We start from the raw sequence: 12,859 nt of genomic DNA, 5'->3' as shown, positions 1-12,859 counted from the left end.
GGTCCCAGGGACCAAGCATGTGATGAAAGAGTTTAAATTATTATTGTTTAAAATAATATCTAAACCAAAATAAGTTATTTCAAATTACCTGTGATTTCTGAAAGGTTTGCAATAGAATTAATACATTGGCTACTATAACTGACAGTTTCCACAGAATTTACATTTTCAACTTTATTTGCTTGATATTTTCATTTAAGAAGTCATTTTAAAAAACTTTTGCTTGATATTTTCATAACACAAGTTATTTTAAGTATGTTAAAATCATTCAATATATTAACTAAACAAATACCACTACAACCTTGAGTGGACAGCAACTGCAATTATGCAAAAAATTTTACATTTGCCTACCTGTAATTCTTGAATTATTGTTGCAGCTTCTTCTGTATTACCCTCATCTTCTTTCATTTTTGCTAGTTTGTGAGTAAGTCGAGCTCTCTCAACTTCTACATAAATCTATTGAGAACAAACATATAAATAATTTCTACCATAAAGAACTAGAATAACGCTTATATATGTTATAATGGTGATTATGTATGTATACATATATACAAATCCTGCAATAGAATTAATTCACTGATATAAATAGAATAGGCTTTTAACAGTTATTAAAATTAATTATATTTTTTCATTACAATGCATTAAAGCCAGATAACTAAGAAAGATAAATAAAAGTATGTGCCATTTCATATTCTTAAATGTCTCAGTCATCTATGCACAAATGTAAACAGATGTTAGAAAAATAGTCTAATATAAGGGAAAAAAAACAAAACAGAAAACTAATATCCCTTTAAAAAAGGGGGGTGTCTGTATGAAATGTCTCATATTTTCAGGATTTCCTTTCTTTTTTTGGAATTTGAGGAAAATATTTTTGATTTATTCAAGATAAAAAAGTTGTCAGAAAATCTAAGCATTTAGAATTTTTTTATATGAACGGATTATATTAGGAACAACAAACTGGGTTTAGATTACTTATTAAGAATAAATTTGAAAAGCAATAGGCATTTTAATGCACTTACTGATGTAAGTGTACCTAACTATATGTCATGTAACTCAAAAATACTTTTACCTGAAATTTAGTGGAAAATTTTTTAAATCTAATAAAATTTTAACCAGACTTTGATCTTCACAAAGAACACACTAGCTCAGTAAAATTGTTTATGTTAAAAGGGAATAATTACTTCTAAGTATACTGTTACCTTCAGGTGCATCAAAAGGAGTATGGGAGAGCACATACCTTGCCTGCAGTGACTGTACGTAGTGTGTCAATCAGCAGAAGCTGAGTTTCTTTATCAGGCATTTGGTCGACATATGAACAACATTCTTGGATCATTTTGGTTACCGACTGTTTGATCTGACTGCGTCTTTTTGTCAATAATACAATATTCTCATTAAGAGCTTTATAGTCTTTGGCTTCAAAGCACAGACGAACAATTGCTACAAGTACTTTACTTGTAGAGTGTGTGTCAGCTCCCTGATGGTAAATGAGACATGTTAAAAAAGATACATACAAAGCTATGACCGTTTGAAATTGTTTTAATTGTATGAAAGAACTTTTTAAGCTTGGTTGAATTCTACATAAAATAATATACACACATTAGAGTTTACTGATGAGTTTGATGCAGAGATGCCCACTTCCAGATACTTTTATATACATTTTTTAAAAAATATTATGATAACATATTCTTGCTTTGAATTCATACAATACAATGTTTTTATTATTTAAGTATGCCATGCTTATTTATGTTTAAAACTATTTTTTTTATGTACAAATTCATATTATATATTCAAAATGTCCTTAAGTTCTTTTAATAATTGGTAGGCCTAGCCTGCCTCATTTTACTTTTGGAGCAAAATTTTTCTGATGACGGTAAATAATTTTTGATTTGGAATTTCTCCTTTGTGTTTTATATTTTTAATGCTACTGAAGGGTATCTACAAAAGAAACTCTTTCCATCAAACTACAGAATGCTTTATTTATTCATTAAAGAAAATAACAGAAGAACATAGTAATGTTGATTTGTAAAACTAACATTGAATTTATGTGGAAAATGTTTGTAAAACAATTCTAGGTCAAGAAAATTAAGTACAAATAACAAGGAACTTACTGTTCTTGTTTGTTTTTCTAGTGTCAGTAGAATGTCCAAAGCTTCTGAAAGTTTTCCTTCCTTAAAAACAGAATTTCCGAGAACATTAATGATCATTATTAAATAAACAGCATAACTGTTCACTAATAAAAAACAGGGCAATATGAAAATGCTAACAAGTCTTTTCAAGGGATTTCCTACCAATAGTTTTTTTTATAAATTAGATTAAAAAAAAGATTCTGATAAAAAACAATAGTTATACAAAATATTTCCTTGTATGTTTTCAGCACCCGAAATTATCAGATTATAAGTGTTTTTCATTAAATTAGGTATGAATGGGTGATGAACAGTGACATAGCTACTCATAGTATATAAATTCTTATAACATTTACTGCCCATGTGTTTCCACTCTGATTTCTTATAGCAACATCATGGAAATAATTTTTTTCTACAGCCTTTATATAACCACAGCAAAAAATTATTATCAGAAAACTAACCTTGGCTAATTTTTCACTCTGAGGAACTTTATTTTCAATGGTGGCTGAATAATCAACCTCCATCTTCAAAATACGGCCACTATCTGTGAATGCTTCAGTTGTCATAGTGAGGCTTTTTGATAATGAGTTTTTCAAATCCTGATAAAGCAAAGATATACAAAGTTGTTCAATACTGTTACAAAAAATATTAAAAATATCCATGGGAGTAAAGACGATATCACTAACCAACATTATACATATAATAATTAGTTCTCAAACATATCTTTGTTGGTTTGTTCATTTGAAAGTGTGAAACAAATTTCACAAACAAACCAAACCCAAATTATTACATCCATTACAAATCTCACACCAGAACTTTATCTAAACACCATAGCACCTAAAATATTTTTTTCTAAAATTAATTAACTATTTTTACAAAACATTTTGTATTATAATCACTTTTAATTTTTTCACTAAATAATAAATTTTACAAACACAAATTTTCATCTCTGATGTATGCTTCAACATGCTAAGCCAATCACTAGTGCTGTAGAATGGAATTTTTACAGCTTGTCACAATATTATATATGACATATCTATTTAGCATAAAAAATTGTGCTTAATGAGGCTGGTAATGTTTCTTGTGGTTAAGTTTCATTGGTCATTCATGCTAACATGAAGTGTAAAGGTGAAAATATTATATTACAGAGACTGGAAACAAGCATTTGATTGTTATCCTATAATGTAGAATTTAAGACATCAAATTTTGCTCTGTTCATCAGATATTTCTAGCCTAAACTTAGTGGCAGTACCATAGGTTTAATTATCAAAAAGGGCCTCAAAACAAACAGGCCAAAAAAGAACTTCATTATACACCAAAAATTCAAGTTTTTATATATTCTCTTGGTGGATACTATGGCATTGAGATGCCTATGCATGGGATTCCTGGCTTTGGGGAGATTCATAGCAGGGGCATAGCTAGGCATAAATTTCAGTGGTGGGAGTCTGATTAACCTCTTCAAGAAATGTTTTGAATTTTAAACCTGAAATGGTGCACTTTGATGACTTTTTTTTTTTTGCATATATAATATATAAAAAATTAACTACACATTCAAAATAAAGTTTTGGAAAAACTTATATTTTGATTTCTGCCATTTTATCTAAATTCTGTGGGGGTAAAAATAATAACTGTTAATAACTCAAATAATTATACTGCAAAAATTATTTTTTTTCTCTTTGATTCAGGATACAATGGCATAACTAAATCTGTCATACAAAAGCACTTATAACTCTTACACTTATGACTGTATATCAAAAAGTTAATATCTAGAATTTTCAATATTAGATATGCCACATTCGTACACAAACCATAGTGCATGGAAAACATTTTAAACAATCATTTACTCCTTCACCACTTTTTTGAATACTTAGCAATTACCTTCCATGTTTACTATAACAAATTTGTTAAAAACAAAAGAGAATTGTTGTCATAATAGAGCTGTTTCATCCACTAAAAAAAAAAAAAATCATTGATATTATCATTTAACTCCCTTAAATACCTAACGAGAATAATCTTTTCAATTCATTTCGGTATTTAGACGAAAAAATTTCAATCGTAAAATAAATCATTTGCATCCATTTGAAAAATCTAATTCATAGTAATTGTATTTTAGTTTTACCTAAAACTTATGATAAATCTCCGTAAGTCCCATACTCACTGATCTATGACGGTAAAGACCGTTTCTAAACAAGCTTGGTTTTAGAGAACAGTATTCAGAAAAGTCGACATTCCGCTTGTGTTAACTTTAAAGTTCAATTTGTGGTACAGGACTGTATCATGTATGGTATATTAATTTAGTTAGGCCTAACGTTTACTTGAGTAAAACTTAAAAAAGTTCAATTATACGAATATATGCTGAGAGATAAAAGCCAATAAATAGTATTTCGACTCTCAGCCTTCTAATCTTCATTACTTTAAAAACAGCGTTTTCATTATAAAAGAAAATTAAAATGTTAACAAAAGAAATTGTACTTAACACACTTCCAAGGTATTCCAACCGACTTCCCCAAACTCGTTTCTACAGCGAAATTCTAAAGGTGCAAGTCAGTCAGAGGGAGCTCCCATCGCTTGGTTAAATACAGAAATGATTAATTCAAATTTTCAATGGATTTTTTTATGCTAAAATCCGTACCATGTGACAGATCTTAACAACTGGAAATTCTCAATAATGTTTAATTCAATTAAGAAATTGCTAATAAAAATTGAAATCAAAATAAACTACTGGTATATTGATAATATTCTAAGTGCTTCTACAATCCAACGAGTGATCTGATTTATTGCAATGCAACTAATACGAGACATACTTATTTCATAACAAAATAAATTTAATTGTTCATATTAAATAATTAACTCTAAGACTATCTGGTGGTTAGATATTGTTTGTTTCTTTATTTTAGAGCAAAGCCACTTTTGACTATCTGTTTTGTCCACCGTGGGGAATCGAACCCCGGGGTTTTAGCGTTGTAAGTCCATAAACTTACCGCTGTTCCATCGAGAGGCCCGGCATGGCTAGGTGGTTAGAGAGCTCGACTCGCAATCTGCAGGTCGCGAGTTCGAATCCCCGTTCCACCAAACATGCTCGCCCTTTCAGCCGTGGGGGCGTTATAACGTGACGGTCAATCGCACTATTCGTTGGTAAAAGTGTAGCCCAAGAGTTGGCGGTGGGTGGTGATGACTAGCTGCCTTCCCTCTAGTCTTACACTGTTAAATTAGGGACAGCTAGCGCAGATAGCCCTCGTGTAGCTTTGAGCGAAATTCAAAACAAACAAACAAACAAACAGTTCCATCGTGAGACAGTGGTTAGGGAGCTCGACTCTCAATCTGTGAATCACGGGTTCGACTCCCATCAACAAATATACCTACTCTATCAGCCGTTGGGTCATTGTAATGTTATGATCAACCCCACTATTCGATGCTAAAGGAGTAGCCCAAGGGTTAACGGAGGGTGATGTTAAGTAGCTACCTTCCTTATAGTTTATCATTTCTAAATTAAGAACGTAAAGCGCAGATAGTGTTGAAGTAGCTTTGCGCGAAATTCAACAAACAAACAAATTCCTCTTGATCATATCAACATCTTTTAACTGCTAAAACCTCCATTTCTTGAATTGTTTCATTACAATTTAACTTTGCGATTTTTTCTTAATTATTTTGCTATTTAGTTCATTCAACGTGAATGACAACTTATGAGATATATGGGCTAAACGGATAGGTTAGACACCTCTAAGGTTAAAATATAGCTGTCTCAAATTAAGAGTGCTAGCCAGAGGGAGAACAACCCGTCAAAAGCCTATGCCATCAATTCGTCTACTATTAATGAAGTAATGGGATTGGCTGTAACTTTATAACGCTCTCACGGCTAAATGAGCTTGAATGTTGGATTTTGAGAAATACAGCCCAACATGCTAACTATTTGGCCATGCCTGGCCTTAGTGATGTAACAGTAACTAAGTTGTATTTTAAGATTCAAAAGTCACTGTTAAGATACCTATAATTATACTTTTTCTGACGCTTTTATAATTCTGTTCAATTACATTTAAATAATATGTTAAGTTGTTAACTAAATGAATGGACTACACAAATTTTTCTACTGACTTAAGTCGGGGAATCTAAACATTAGTTGCAAGTCAATATTCGATAATGTCTATCGCACAGTTAAATTAATTTATTATTAGACTATTCTTTTTTCTCCCAAAGGTCACTAATGGACAAATAAGAAAACTTTAGTCATGTAGCCTTAGAATTATTTTAGTTATCACATGCATGAAATGCTAAACTAAAGGGTATACAGCAGGATTTAGCCATCTGTCCACCATTCTTTTGGACTGCTAGAAAAGGCGGAGGACGAAACGTGCACAACTGTGAAATTAATTTCCGTACAACACAAAAAACGGAAAATATATTTTTTATTTATCATATAATAAAGTATTCGACGCCTTCTGTTGTTTTCTCGTGTATTGTTTATAGTTATCAATGTCAATCAGCACTTTAACTTTAGACATTTCAGCTGCATGGTATCAAACGATATTCCAGTGATGACTGAGCTAAATATTGACTTAAAAGTCGAACTGAAATCCAACTTAATCCTATTTTTCTCCAATATGTAAACTAAATAGTCACTGCAAATTTTGCTAACTTATATTTGTGCAGACTTTTCCCAAACCGTAAAGTTTTGTAATAAAAAATTCCCAGATGAAAAAATCCACACAAACAAATTAAACGTACAAAATGGCTTTTTATTTGAATTCTACATCCTTAACTTATGCTCTAATAATGGAGAATTAGGACACAGTTAACCCCTTTTGCAAGTAAGTTAACAGTATTGGTGTTTAACAAGCTTTCCTCTTAGAACTTTCTTAAAGAAATATTGGTATTCCAAAATTCACACATTTTATTTTTAACAAGGGAAAATCTATATAATTAATAATATTTTTATTAAAAATTCGTACCACGTGTAGGAAGTTTGGATGAGCTTAGTGTTCAGCCCAAAGCATTGTTCTTAACAGACATAGTAGAGTGGATTGGAACTTATCACAGAAGATGGACCTAAGATTTTGTTTTAGTAGTTTTCTCAGCTGACAGATCTGTTGATTGTGAATGCTTCCACAAGGAATCAGAAGTTCATCCATTGTGACCCACTCTTGTATATTCCAATCTGCTCTGCCTATTGGTAACAAGGCTTAAATATTTCGCTAAGTCCTAAATTAAAAGTCATTGCTTAAATTTTGTCGGCCCAATATTTTTTCAAAGAAATCAAAATGCAATACTTGAAAAGTTGTTTAGCATTTTGCTCATTATATAAAAAAGTATAAAACGCAATATTAGCATGTTAGCCAAAATTTCCTATAGCAATGCCAGCAAGATTATTTAAAATAATTACTAATCTTAGATTGCAGTTAAGTTTGAAATTCAGTTAATGTTGGTATTTTAGACAAAGTTGACTGAAAAATGAGTCACCATATCAAACTTTATTATTAGGCTGATGTCTGAGATAAGACGATAGTAGTCTCAATGGCTTGGGTCTAGGTTTTTAGTTTGGGAACTTTGTAGCTGCAATTACATCTTCTGTAGAGTGTATTGATGAGTCCTTATCCAGATTTGATAGTCAGAATTTATTGTGAATTTCAAATTATTGCAACCAGACTCACTGTCTCTTGAAAATCTGGAAGTTGGACCTTTGACATTTGGAATTTTATTGCAATCGACACGTGGACGAAGCAAGTTAATGTTGCTCTGTGTTTTTGAGGTGTTCCTCGATACAAACGTGTATATTGATTTTTTAGTAATATCTTCAGACAAATCGTCGCTGATTTGTTGTTATATCTTGTTCGCTAGTGTAGGTATTTTCTCTGAGAACTTGAAGCATTCAGAGTGTCACGTTATAGCTGCAACAACATCTGCAGCTATGGTTGGCACCCTAGGCACCTGAAATCAAAAAAATAAACTGTTATTTTCTCTCAATACAGTTAGGCAAACTCAAGACGTTTCTATTACAAGTCAATCGATAACCAGTTCCTTTACCAACTGCATATGAGAAAGCATAAAATTGAATACACTTCTAACACTAAAAACATATCTTACCAGTACTATTACTACTACTACTAATAATAATAACAATCCACAGTACATCTGTATTACAAAACTTACCACGGTTGTTACAGAAAATAATAATGACTGACCTACCTAATAATCGAAAAATGCAATTCCATGAAAATGACACCTGTTAAAGCTTGAAACTGTCCTACAAAGCTTCACGTTGAATAAATTGATGTAAAAATGAATAGTTTTGGTAGTCAGGATTGCTCTGCCTGGTATTAATCTTATATAAGAAAGAAGGATTTGCGCAGCTACAAGGAGAGTTTTAGTTTTTTTCATGAGTTGAGGGAATGTATGAACTTGCCATCTCCTCATAGTTGGATTCGGATTTTTCTCTATTGTATTGAATTATATTTTGCGGGAACTGAACTTTAATCTGGTCATCAGTTTTAATAGTATCAAATGGAATAAAAAACACGTTCATGTTCTGTAGGATAAGATGCATTTTACTATATATGTATGAATGTGTGTATATATATATATATATATAAAGAGTCACAGACGAAACGACGAAAGTGTTAGTACCCTTAATTTGAAACAGTGTTGATCACCAATTCATCTAGTTTAATATATATTACTTATTAAACTATACTCATTTAGCAATGATATATCTTCAGAGTTTATTAAACACTCATTCATCTTAACGAGCATTAGTAAAGATTGCAAATGTGTTATTTCAGTTCAGACATGGGAGTGGGACTACCAATACTTATATCTGTAACTCTATACATCTATGGAGTGGCAAGCACAAGCATTGATCGTATTAACGCAGTTAAATCAAATGGAATCTTTACTAGTTCTCTCTTGGCTGAATCAGTGTTCAATAAACTCTGAAAATATATCATTGATAAATGAATCAGTGATTAACACGCACACGTATATATATATGAGATCAAAATGATGTTTACTGAAATGTATCATTGATAAATGAATCAGTGATTAATACGCACACACATATATATATGTGATCAAAATGATGTTTACTGAAATGCTCAATCAGAAACACTTCATTAGTAAACCTATTATTTCAATACGATAATGTGATTTATTTTCAAATGTATAAAGAAGGTACTATAACTTCAACATACTTCAGGCTCGATAATTTCAATATAAAAGATCTCATGACTTCAAACCGTAAAAGATCAGCTGACGTCATGTGCAATATGGTCCTTAATAAGTAAATAGATAAATAGCGTTCTTATTAGTTTTTCAGAACAATCACATACACATACACACAAGCACACAAATACTGTACAACAAAACCATGGCCATACTTACTTTGTGTACTTATAACAGTAGGATTTGTGGTACCGATGTTCTGCTGTATTTATGTCCTCTCCACGAATCTTCCTCTGTACAGCTTCGTCGTATTTGGATTCTGCAATCTTGAGAAGTTTGGCGGCTCCGTTACTGGTTTGACAGCAGTGTAGTTTAAAACGTTTCTTTTACCATTTCTATCATTTCTCCACTTCGACTTCGCATACATAACACATTTATTCGCGAAAAGGCTACTTTGATAAACTTTCACACCCCATTTCTCACCATTGGTTTTCTCGAGGGGCAAACCTCGGTTACAGTCTTGACCACTTGGTTTACGTATGTGAGCCCTTTCGATCACAGTTTTATTAGTAAATCTGTTATATCCCACATTAGCAGGTGGATCCCCAACTTCAGTTTCTAAGAGGCCACTCCTTAACAGTATTTGCTTCGACCCCACCAAACTCGACAGCTAATGAGTTTCCCGTTAGAGGCTTAACATCCTCATCTTTGCGGGAATATAAATTGCACATAAAAGGCTGCTGTAATGAATTGTCAACGACAGCTGCTATGCTGTTTACTATTTTGATGTGCAGGGTCGGACTGATGAAGTGGTATGTGATTGGTTCTTTTAACGTAATCACCTAAACGAGTAACCTGTTTGTACTGCTACGCATACAAACCAATCCCTCCGATTATAGTTTGTTTTTATTTTTAACATGAGTTCGTCGATGTTAAGTTTGATATTTCAACACACTAACAAAGAAACTAACGCTTTATCAGTTTTTTTAAAACGATATGATTTGTTTGTTTGTTTGTAATTAAACACAAAGCTTCCGAATGGGCTATCTGCACTCTGCCCACCACTGGTATCAAAATCCGATTTCTAGCACTGTAAGTCCACAGATATACCGCTGTGCCACTGAGGAGCAACACGATATGAGATCTTGGCAATGGCCTAATTGTTCTACTAGTGCATGATGTCAGTTATGATAAATATCTCGTGTATATCGATAGTGTTTTCTACATACGGTAGCTCTTAAACTTTCTGTAATCTACATATGATGGAACGTGCCTACATTTGTATGATTCTAAATGACTGTCGTCCAGTCTGTATGCAATGCATGCGTTTAATATTATGTTTCTTAGAGCTTACCATTCACTCTTTGTGTAGTTCGTGCTTGTCGTCCATTATGTGTGTGTAGTGATGCCTTCAACAGTATGTTTTTTAGAGCTTGCCGTTCACACTGTGTGTGTGTGTAGTGCATGCCTTTAGCAATTTATCTCTTAGAGCTTTTTCATGTGCATTTTCATTCATTCTTGACGTTTACTCTTTGTACATGTGTAAATCGAATACATGACATCTCTTAGAGCTTGTTGCCTCCTTAATAATGTCTTGGTGATTGTTTAGTTTTTCATGAGATGCTCAATTAAAGTCCAATATATACTTTTAAATAATAAAACAACATCTGCAGCAGTTGTTGTGAAACGTCAACCTAAAACATATCTAGTGAAATAAGCTTTCAGTAGGGTTAGTGCACGACTCCGACGTAAAAAAGGTCTTATGACATCAATCTACTCAGGATCTTTTGACGTTAAAATGCAACTCATCTGATGACCTCATCATAAAGCAAGTATTGTAAATTTAACATATTTCAGGCTCGATATCTTCAAAATAAAAGATCTCGTGAGTTTAAAACGTAAAAGATCAGCTGACATCATCATGCAGCAAATATCACAATACCAAAAATAATATATTATGAAAGAGATTCACTTTCTGTTTTACTTTAGTTTTTATTAGTGCTTGACAACCTGTTATTGAAAATGATAAATTATCAATATTTGATCATATTTTCAAGATAAAATGTCATTTGTTCTTTGTTTTCAACATCATAAACGTATCTTTCGATACTTCGAAGCTTACGATTGGTATAAACTATTGTAAATTCAGAACCTTTAATGGATAACAATAACGTAACACAAATCTCTTTCTTATAAATTTCAAAAATCGTTTAAGTTATATATTTTCGAATTTGGCTTTTATATCACTTCCAAAAGAGAATTAAGGCTGATACTTTCGAAAATGCCTTATCTTTCCTTTTTGTTCATGAGAATAAAGAAGAAAATTAAGAACAGTATTTATTTGTTCTTTCTACATGGTCTGCTGACTATCTTAACAGTAGGAGTAGTATAAGCCAACACCAGAATAACCGATCTTTTTCATTGAACACACACGTGCAATATATAAAGGTTTCCATCGAGGTCTGGACATTTCTATTTATGTCCAACACTACTTTTTCGGGTTTCTGACTTTTCAAACGTGAAATAAACTAAAAGAAAGAAAAGAGCAGATAGAGGTATAAGTTAAAAAGTCACTAGTTAAAATACAACCAATTGTTTTCAATGGTCATCCTGTGGTAGTGTAAAGCAAAGCGAAGTAAAATGTCACTTATTAGAAACAGATTTAGTTTTTTTTCGAAAGCTAGAGCAATTCTGAAAGGTTTGTACAAATAGAACAGGAGTATGGTTACTAGAAATTAATCTAATCATGTGCAAATATACAGGTGATCTTATGGTTTTTGAAAGTAAGAAATAAAAACAAAGTATGTACTTATTATGTGAATTAATTTTCTGACGTATTTCTAGAGAAAGTTAAATCTATAAATGTATAAATGAAATTGAGATTATATTGCTAAAATTTGGAGTTTGACCCCTGCGGTGGCAACAGAACAGACAATCAAATGTGCAAGTTTGCGCTTAACAACAAACAAACAAAAGTTATAAATGTATAAGTAAAGTTTGAGTTCATAAATGTATATGAACCCATCATAGGGATCGAGCCCCAAATCTTAAATGTACAAACTCTAAGCTTAACGCTGAGCCATAATCCATTTATTGAATTACTAAATGTCCGATATTTAATTAGGATAGTTTGTTTGTCTCGTTATTAAGCACAAAGCTACACAATGGGTTATCTGTGCTGTGCCCACCGCGAATATCGAAACCCGATGGTTAGCGACGTAAGCCTGTAACTTTATTGCTGAGCCACCGAGTTTATGCTAGAGGTGTATGTATTGTTTAATAAGATTTAAACTAGACGTGTTTATTGTTTAAAGCTTAAGCTAAAGATGTATACTAAGTAAAGTTTAAACTATAATTCTATATAGTTAAATGAAGTTTATATTAGTTAAGTAAACTGTAAGGTATAAATTAATATTTTTGTAGGAATGTTTAAACTAGAGGTGTATATTGCTTAAGCAAAGTGTAAGAAAAGGCGGAAACTATCGGTTTGTCGTTTTTTAAAAAACAAAGAATTAGAAAATTTACTTTGTGAAAGCCAAAATATTCACTTTGTAACTACCATCCAGCCAGATCATCGCAAAATAATA

General features: G+C 32.0%; 1 protein-coding gene across 1 annotated transcript in view; it reads right to left on the bottom strand.

Moving 5' to 3' along the window:
* The window catches only part of LOC106478254 (26S proteasome non-ATPase regulatory subunit 12-like), a 20,301-nt gene extending 15,602 nt beyond the window's left edge, over positions 1–4,699 (bottom strand). The window contains exons 1-5 of the mRNA XM_013938786.2: positions 4,602–4,699; positions 2,582–2,719; positions 2,106–2,165; positions 1,235–1,471; positions 349–453 (exon numbers count right to left, since the gene is read on the bottom strand). Of these exons, the coding sequence (XP_013794240.1) occupies positions 349–453; positions 1,235–1,471; positions 2,106–2,165; positions 2,582–2,686 (507 nt within the window). The 5' untranslated portion in view covers positions 2,687–2,719; positions 4,602–4,699. The remainder of the gene's footprint in view (positions 1–348; positions 454–1,234; positions 1,472–2,105; positions 2,166–2,581; positions 2,720–4,601) is intronic.
* Between the last annotated feature and the right edge of the window lie 8,160 nt (positions 4,700–12,859).

Source organism: Limulus polyphemus, unplaced genomic scaffold (assembly GCF_000517525.1).
Source record: "Limulus polyphemus unplaced genomic scaffold, Limulus_polyphemus-2.1.2 Scaffold193, whole genome shotgun sequence".
Classification (NCBI taxonomy): domain Eukaryota; kingdom Metazoa; phylum Arthropoda; class Merostomata; order Xiphosura; family Limulidae; genus Limulus; species Limulus polyphemus.
This window is presented reverse-complemented; position numbering and strand designations above follow the sequence as displayed.